General features: G+C 40.1%; 1 protein-coding gene across 1 annotated transcript in view; it reads right to left on the bottom strand.

The window, feature by feature from the left end:
* Nucleotides 1-5,193, bottom strand: part of LOC141005747 (glutathione S-transferase theta-1-like) — a 6,429-nt gene extending 1,236 nt beyond the window's left edge. The window contains exons 1-4 of the mRNA XM_073477750.1: nucleotides 4,971-5,193; nucleotides 4,343-4,430; nucleotides 3,812-3,962; nucleotides 3,147-3,323 (exon numbers count right to left, since the gene is read on the bottom strand). Of these exons, the coding sequence (XP_073333851.1) occupies nucleotides 3,147-3,323; nucleotides 3,812-3,962; nucleotides 4,343-4,430; nucleotides 4,971-5,082 (528 nt within the window). The 5' untranslated portion in view covers nucleotides 5,083-5,193. The remainder of the gene's footprint in view (nucleotides 1-3,146; nucleotides 3,324-3,811; nucleotides 3,963-4,342; nucleotides 4,431-4,970) is intronic.
* Between the last annotated feature and the right edge of the window lie 4,631 nt (nucleotides 5,194-9,824).

Below are 9,824 nucleotides of genomic sequence, written 5' to 3'. Positions count from 1 at the left end.
AATGGCCATAACTGATCATTTGAGGGTCATGTGCATGTAATCAACCCCTGATAATATCAGCCCATTAATCAGCTGACAGCTTTTCCTGCTCAAACATAGCATGATTGCAGGTGCATCCCAATAAATTAGAATATCGTGGAAAAGTTCATTTATTTCAGTAATTCAATTTAAAAAGTGAAACTCATACTTTATAGATTCATTACACACAAAGTGAAATATTTCAAGCCTTTATTTGTTTTAATCTTGATGCTTACGGCTTACAGCTCATGAAAACCTAAAATTCAGTATCTCAGAAAATTAGTATATTGTGAAAAAGTTCAATATTGTAGACTCAAGGTGTCACACTCTAACCAGCTAATTAACTCAAATCACCTGCAAAGGTTTCCTGAGCCTTTAAATGGTCTCTCAGTCTGGTTCAGTAGGCTTCACAATCATGGGGAAGACTGCTGACTTGACAATTGTGCAGAAGACAGTCATTGACACCCTCCACAAGGAGAGTAAGCCTCAAAAGGTCACTGCTAAAGAAGCTGGCTGTTCACACAGTGCTGTATCCAAGCATATTCATAGAAAGTTGAGTGGAAGGAAAAAGTGTTGTAGGAAAAGGTGCACATGCAACAGGGATAACCGCAGCCTTGAGAGGATTGGCAAGCACTGAGGCAGGAGTCAGTGCATCAAGAGCCACCATGCACAGACGTATCCAGGACATGGGCTACAACTGTCGCATTCCTCGTGTCAAGCCACTCCTGAACCAGAGACAACGTCAGAAGCGTCTTACCTGGACTAAGGAGAAAAAGAACTGGTCTGTCACTCAGTGGTCCAAAGTCCTCTTTTCAGATGAAAGTCAATTTTACATTTCATTTGGAAATCAAGGTCCCAGAGTCTGGAGGAAGAGTGGAGAGGTACAGAATCCAAGTTGCTGAAAGTCCAGTGTGAAGTTTCAACAGTCAGTGATGATTTTGGGAGCCATGTCATCTTCTGGTGTTGGTCCACTGCGTTTTATCAAGTCCAAAGACAACGCAGCCATCTACCAGGAAATTTTAGAGCTTCATGAACTTCATGCTTCCTTCTGCTGGCAAGCTTTATGGAGATGCTGATTTCATTTTCCAGCAGGACTTGGCACCTGCCCACACTGCCAAAAGTACCAATACCTGGTTTAATGACCATGTGATTACTGTGCTTGATTGGCTAGCAAACTCGCCTGACCTGAAACCCATTGACAATTTATGGGATATTGTCAAGAGGAAGATGAGAGACACGGGACCCAACAATGCAGACGAGCTGAAGGCTGCTATCAAAGCAACCTGGACTTCCATAACACCTCAGCAGTGCCACAGGTTGATTGACTCCATGCCATGCTGCATTGATGCAGTAATTCATGCAAAAGGAGCCCCAACTAAGTTCTGAGTGCATATATAAGAATTTACTTTTCAAAAGGCCAAAAATCCTTTTTTTCCTGGTCTTATGTAATATTCAAATTTTCTGAGATACTGAATTTTTGGTTTTAATGAGCTGTAAGCCGTAATCATCAAGATTAAAACAAATAAAGGCTTGAAATATTTCACTTTCTGTGTAATGAATCTATATGAGTTTCAGAAATTACAGAAATAAATTAAGTTTTCCATGATATTCTAATTTACTGAGATGCACCTGTATATCGTCCTTTAAAAACCTGCGATTGGACAACCTCTGAAATCGACCACTGTTATCACTGTAAATGCAGTGTGAGAATGACAAACTTGACAGGCGTAACAACAGGGGCCGGTACAGGGGCTGGAGGTTAGCGAGGGTAACCTCAGCGAGCACTATAACCTAAAACTGTACTGAAACTCAGTTCCTTTGACTACTGATCAGATTGTGTTTGTAGCACCAGGCTTGCACTAGGGTCTGCCTCAGTGTTTGTTTCTTTCAGAAGGAGCAGGCAGCTGTTTCAATAAAACTAGGGACACGAGTTGAACTTTAGCTATAGCAATAAACTCTCTATGCTGCACATCAGTTGCATTCTCTGTATTGGAACTTTGTTAAACTGCAGCGAAATAAAATTCAAATCAAATAAAAACTTGGTGAGTTTTTAGAAACTGTGAAGTTGAACTATTGATGAACTGTTGAACTTTATCATTTATTCAGTCTGTTATTCTACTATTCTACTGCATATGCTTCGTAACTGTGGACCCAAATAACACATGACAGTCATGATGTTGTTTGGATATGTATAGCATAAGGATCTCTTGTTCTCTGATAAGCTTATGATGAACTCGTGGGTCCATGTGTTTACCATTCAGTTAATATTGATGTTAAACTTAATTGTTGCTAAAGAGTAGAAGGCCAATCACGCCCGGTTTCTTTGTTTGCGGAATGATTAGAAAGTACAAGTTATTAGTCGATCTTTGGAGCCACTCCTTCTGACTTCTTGTGATAAGGCTTTTTGTCTCCTATATTCTAATTACAATAAAATCTACTTGTACTTTAACCCTTTTGGTTTCTTTGTGTGTTTATCTAACTCTGTTCAGAGTTTTTTCACACCACAGCAATCCTGAGGCCAGATATTTCTCTAATGACCTAGTGGAAACCAGATTCCAAAGTCCAAATAAATGATAGTGTTGTTGTGTGTGTGCTTGATGTGTAAATGATCAACTTTAGCCATGATCCACTCCATAGCTTGTGCAGACCTCAAGGGGGTAAAAACATATAAATGCAGCTTTAAAATAAATTTTGCAAGTTTGAGATGGGTGCTTGTGTTTAGTGAGCATTTTACATTTGTGAACTTTTGTTGAATAAAGAAAGTTTTGTTGCAAAACTTGTTGTTTTTTTTACTACTGATGCACTAAGATGTAACAGGCCAAACTTGATTGAATTAGACAAAAGATAGAAATAATATGTTAATTTCTAGACAGTTAACACAGTTATGCATTTATATATTTTATAATGAAGGTATAACTGTGTTTTTTTTTACTGTCTGATGTAAAACACAATTTTTTATTCAATACTGACCCTAAAACACAGGCACAAGGGACGACCAGTGTCAAGTCTAGTGAGACAAATAGAAAGTATAAAATAACATTCATACATCTCAAACATTGTGATGGCATGGCCATTCATCATTCTCTGAACATGTACCATGATAATTGTTTGAAAAATGCATACTGTACCTGTATGATCTCCACAATGGCGACCAGGTCAGCCAGTGACATGTGATCTCCTGCAATGAAGGGCCTGTCCTGAAGGAACTTTTCTTCTATGAGCTTCAGTGAGCCGTTCAGATCCTCTAAGGCTGCATCCAGCTTCTCCTGAGGGACTTCCACACCCATGATTTTAGGAATCAAAAGCTACAGCCCAAACACAAAGATTTCCATTTGAGTGTCAAGGAAGTGCAGATGAAATAACAAACTATTCAACTCTGTCAATTAACTTATTCTTGACACAAAATCATTCACTTGGGACATTAAAATCACAAGTCTTCCCACTAACAGTCTCTGCACAGGCTCACTGACACATGACACACAATCACAAGTCTGACGCAGGTCATTCAAAGAATGTATTGTATTGAGGCTTTTGTCTTCTTGTTACTGATGTCACACTGATACAGTGTGAAAAGGAAATGAAGTAGGATACAAAAGGAACATCTAAATGCACACACCAGCAGAAGAATGAAAGCAGCAGGAAGTCTCTGTCAGTGGCACTAACTGACAACAACACTGGCCTGGTGTTTGCCTTCCTGCTGACTTCACTCCTCAGTCTCTGACTGGAGAAAAGCTAGAGGTAAAAGCCTGCATTTTAACAAGGAGGACACCATGACAGGTGTCAGTGAACATACCCGGAGCCAGAACATCTTGGATCCATGCATACGGATGGCCATGTGCTGCCATGACAGATACTCATCAACACGAGCACGCTGCTGAAAGTCAGCTGGGTACCAGAAGTCTGGAGTCTTAAACTTCTGTGTCATATACAGCATGATGGCGATGCTGCAGAGCAGAGGCAAACATCGCAAATGACTACCACACACAGGGATTTATTTATAAAATGTATACCAGGTTATTACTGTTTAAAGCTACTACAAGGAACTTTCATTTTATGTTGATTCTGGTCGATGATGACAATGGGGAAACAAAGTAAACTATGATTTTATACCATAGCACCAGACTAATAAAATTGTCTTAATTTTATGATAATATGATAATATTCAATCTGGATAAATCTGACCCAGTGACAGGAATTACAAATAACTAGAATTACTACAGAGAAATAGATATAATAATAGTAATAATCTTCTCACTTAAAGAAGTTAAAAGTTCCTAGACGTATGTTGTTTAATGACTTATATCGAAGAACATTTATTAATCACCTTTCAGTCAGGCAGAAGTCTCCATCTCGCATAGCAGGAACTTTTCTTATCATGCTGATCTTCCCAAACTCTTCCTCATAATGTTGACCTGAAACCAACACACACGCTGGGTCAAGTCAGCAGCAGCAAGAAGATTTTAGCCTGGAATTATCTATATTTATTCCAGTCCACTCAGCCTGTCTGTCCCACTGTAACCAGTCCACTCGGCCTGTCTGTCCCACTGTAACCAGTCCACTCGGCCTGTCTGCCCCACTGTACACAGTCCACACGGTCTGTTGAGTTCTGTTTAGTGTGCTTGATTCAGGTCACTGATTGATTTAGGTGATAAGGTAGATGCCACTACAACGTTATCCAGTTACACTACTGCTTACCATGCAGATATCTGACGTCATCTTTAATTTAAACAGTTTTTTGTCCCGTTAACTAACTGCGAGCTCAGCCCTGTCGCCAGTGAGCACAACGTGACACAGCAGCAGAGTGTCCGCAGAGGATCAGCTGTCTGAAGCAGCACAGATTTATGAAAACACTCAAAAAAAAGACTGCGGGAATGAATGTCATTCGCTTCTACCCCTGCTGATCTGGAAAAGGATACGAAGTGTTCTTCGTCAGTGTGTGAACTTAAACTCACCATCAAACAGCGAAACTTTTTTGAATTCAAAAGGAATGTTGTTCTTCTTGGCGAAGATATAAACTGAGCGGCAGGGCTGAGAGAAAAGGTCCAAGTACAGTTCCAGCGACATTAGGCCTATTGGTTCTGAACACAGGGCGGGGATCCTCTCTCGTTAGTTGTCGTTCTGGATGGCACTGATACTTCTTCAAGGCTACTTGAGGCACCAACGATCCTTTATTTGACTGAGATAGATCACGTCCCTCCGACAGAGAGACGAAGTCACGCCCCTAAGGCTATGGAAGCAAATCTGGACCATAATCCAAATTAAAATGGATTAACAGAAATGCTTTTTCATTTTCAGAATATAGCTGCATTTTTTGACTCATAAATAAAATGAATAATAAATCATCCAAACTGCATTTTCATTTTCTTCTTTAGGTTGCACATTTTATGACACAACTAAAAAGAAAACAAAGAGGACATTGCTTTTTCGTTTTCATGCCCGCCCCACAAAAAAGAGTCCAATTGAACTGGCCATAGACATGTAGACATAGACGCCTCATTGAGCGCTGGACCGTACGTCGACGTCGCCGCCATATTGGAGGAGGCAGCTCTGCCCCGTGAACTAATACAAGTGAGTGGAGTGAACTTTAGAAAGCTCCTTTTACAAAGTGCTATAAGTTAATGTCTCTCATTTACACATTCACACACGCACGAATATATTCAGGAAACAGATAGGAACCAAAAACAACGTCTGTAACGTTCTCTGATGATTATAAACGTTAACTACTCCTTATATGTTCAGTATACAGGTAGGCACCAAACCATCGGATGTATTTTTATAATGTTTTTATGAGTGTTTACAGCTGCCAACGTATGTAACGCTGCTACTGTGATGATAAATGATGGTTAAATATTGAATCTGTATCTATAATAACCAGATCCTGACATGTAAATGTGACATCTGTCTACTATATTGTCAACTTAAATATGGACTACTGACTGCATAATATATTAATCAGAATCAGAAATACTTCATTAATCCCCGACGGGAAATTGCTTGCGTTACAGCTGCTCCCATTCAAAGTCAAGAATATGCAGAAAAATAGTAATAATAACAACAACAACAACAACAATAATAATAATAATACAAACTATAGTACATATTTATAAAAGTAGCCTGCGACTTTACTTTTTTTTTACCATGTAATGTTATTGTATACAATATCATATTTTATAATGTTCTGTCATGGAGTTTATCACTTCACTGCTAAAAGAAAAGACAGCAGGCTCACTGCCAGTTGCAGTTTCTTATCTTGATTTGCGGACTTTTTAATTAATGTCTCCATGATTGTTAATTTTATTACTTAGATTATCAGAAATCACTGTGTAAAAACGACGTTGGTGCTTTTTATTCCAACAGACATCACATTTACATGTCAGGATCTGGTTATTATAGCCACAGATTCAATATTTAACCGTCATTTAACATCACAGTAGCAACGTAACATACGTTGGCAGCTGTAAACACTCAAAATACATCCGGTGGTTTGGTGCCTACCTGTATACTGAACATGTAAGGAGTAGTTAACGTTTATAATCATCAGAGAACGTTACAGACGTTGTTTTTGGTTTCTATCTGTTTCCTGAATATATTCGTACGTGTGTGAATGTGTAAATGAGAGACATTAACTTGTATTAGTTCACGGGGCAGAGCTGCCTCCTCCAATACGATGGCGACAACGACGTATCGCAGCAGTGGGCCAACCCGCTCAATGAGGCGTCTATGGCTGTGTCTCAATTCAGGGTCTGCATCCTTCGAAGGACGCGGCCTTTGCAGCCTCCGAAGGTGAATCCTTCGGCGGTACCTTCGAAAGCCGCGTCCACTAGGGGTGGGCGGATCGATCCAAATATCGATAGTATCGATACCAAGGTGAGTATTGGTATCGGATCGATACTAGCGTGATGAGATCGATATTTTTGTTGTAGTTTCTCTTCTATGAGTTCAGCAAATCACTCGTATTTCTTCGGAGTTTGTGTGAGCGCAGCATCTAGTCCTTATGCGCAGCGCTCCTCTCCACCTCTCTCACTCGCTCCCTCAGGTTCACTAGGCCCCCCCCCCCTCCCCCTCCCCTCCTGCGCTGCCTGCCAGAGCAGAGACAGACTGGCGAGATGGCAGAGAGGAAGAGGAGTGCTGTTTGGAGTTATTTCACAGTTTCAGACAGAGAAACTGCTACCTGTGATGTATGCAGGAAAGCAATACTTGTATAAGCAGCACACCCAAAAGTTAACGCTGAGCTGCAAAGCAAACGGAGGGAGGAGGAGGAGGAGGGAGCTCCCCAAACCCGAACCAGACCCAGCCTTAAAAGCCTTCACTTTCAAAATGTTAGACGTTCAGAGGTTGACATGATCTTATTGTGACTTATTTTTACTTCATGTACATAAATGGACCAAGATGAACAAATTTAGATTAGGCTGTGATCCCTGCTTTATTTCCAAACTGTAAAACTGTAAAGTCTAGTTAAACGTTTGGATTGAATGAAGAGCTAAGTTTAGGATCATCATCATCATCATCATCATCATTATAATAATAATTATTATATTTTTGCTATATCAGAACCGTTTTGTCTGTTGACATAATACAACACGTGTTTTACATTTCATTTTGTTTTAGGGAGCAAGGAGCAAACAGAGGAGTTCATTAGGGTCAGAGGTCAGAACAACCATTTGTTCACGGGGGCGAAACACTCAGCCGCTGTTGGGTGGAGGTAAGGCAATAATAAATAGCCCATTTGTCAGTGTCCTGATGTCACTTTTTTGTAAATCTTTGCATCCCTGTGTTAATGTGATCCTGTGTTTACCTTTGCCTCTCTCTGTTTAGAACAATTCTAGAAAAAATGGGCCTGCAGGGGAAGGTCGAGCCCCCTTGCCAGCCCTGCAAACCCCCGAGTTACTGCAGCCAGGTCTTCAGCGGTCTTTGGGAGGTGGATGACATTGTGGCGAATGGCCACCACCTCCCAGTAACTCGATGGACGATCCAGTGGACAGTGGAGCGAGGCATCCCAAACACCCTTGAGACCACCCTGTATGATGCCCCACTCGCCAGCCAGAAAAGGAACACCAAGGTCTCTATTGTGGCACCCCATCCGTGTCTCTGATCTTGTTTGAGAAGGTTCAGCAGCACTGCCAGGGACTCTCTGCTCAGCCGGAAATCCTGCCTGGAGTCCCCGTCCTCGAAAAACCTGTCGAGGGCGGGAACAGCCAGGTTGACCCTGCAGTACAGGGGTCTGGTCTGGATTAGGAAGGGAGAGGCAGAACAGGAGAAGAAAAATGGTTAATTAGACAATAGCTACATAATTTTAGTTAATAAGATAATTCTAGTTCATTTTAGAACTTTGGTAGATAATGCTAAATCTGTTTATCAATCCACTTATCAGTCTATCTGGGCTTCTCAATCTGGTTTTGATGATTCATGACAAAATATTTTAATATTAAATTAAGGTCAGGGTTCTTTAACTATTAATAAATTGTCAAGGTTATATGGCATTAACCATATGTGCCGTTCTACAGTTTATATGTCTAGCATTAACGTAATGTATTGGTATGTTAATGAACCCTAACTGTTAGCTAGCTCATAATGATTATAATGATAACATTACTGTGGATTCAAATAACAGGTTTACCTCTCCACGTTCCTCTCTCAACCGGAGATACACCAGCCACCAGCGCGGGCGACGCCGACGGTTTTGACGCTGGAGCAAGAGAAGAGACAAGAGGAGAGTGTGAAGGTTGTGTTGGTACCATAAACTGTGGTACATGTTTTCAGAAACAGCTGCTTTTTATAATTTTTTACATTTATTTATTTATGTATATATTCAGGTTTTATAATATTTTTATATGGCTTCCCTTTCAAACTGCATTTCTGCTTCACTCTGTAGACACAATTATTTCTTAAGACATATATATGTATATATATACATATATATATATATATATATTATATTATATTTTATATGTCCACAGAAACAAGGTATAGGACACATAAAGTGGTATTAAAGGTATTTCAACGGGTAAAAAGCAGTTAGTGGGCTATAATCTGTCAAATATAACCATCAAGTGTGAAATCAAGTCATGTTGGTGCAGAAACAACCTTTAGTCACAAGGTAGGAGCTGTAATCATATAAATCAATAATAATAATAATAATCAATAATAATAATCAACAGGTAAAAAAGACTGGATTGGTTATAATCTAGGGCACAGAGCAGGTAAAATAATGGAGAGTCATGAGGATAATTGCAATAGAGATCAATTCTTTATTTTTTACATAACCCATCCATAAATCATGTTAATAACAGTCTAGTTTCCAAATACAGGCCTAATCAAGGATATTAGAAATACAAACACATATTAACACTGGAAACGATACCATATTATTTCCTGTGATCACGTAAATGTCATGCCCTGATTTCGATATAAACTGCAAACACTTTGGCCACAATTATGATTATTCGATTACAAGAAACGTTAAAGTTTCACAAAGACATACCTTTGCTATTACCACGGACATAAAGTTATTTGTATGTGTAGTTATGACTGTTTGATCCAGATAAAAGCAACTGTCGACGTATATAAACTGGGTGATACAGCTTTAACAGGCTGGCACGCGCTCCCCCGGACGGAAATTAATTTCTGGTGGACGATCACTTTTTGGCACCACAACGGGATGCCGCAGAAAGTGTCATTGTGTTGTTGTTGACATGGTGGGAGACAGACGAATTGAAACCTGTTGTTTGCGGCTGATTTTGTTGCCGTTCCAGGGCAGCTGTGGCCTCCCTCAGCAGCTTTGGCACAGATTTGGACATGGTGGTGAT

Source organism: Pagrus major, chromosome 1 (genome assembly GCF_040436345.1).
Source record: "Pagrus major chromosome 1, Pma_NU_1.0".
In the NCBI taxonomy this organism is placed as follows: domain Eukaryota; kingdom Metazoa; phylum Chordata; class Actinopteri; order Spariformes; family Sparidae; genus Pagrus; species Pagrus major.
The sequence above is the reverse complement of the archived record's forward strand: the minus strand, read 5'-3'. Positions and strand labels throughout refer to the sequence as shown.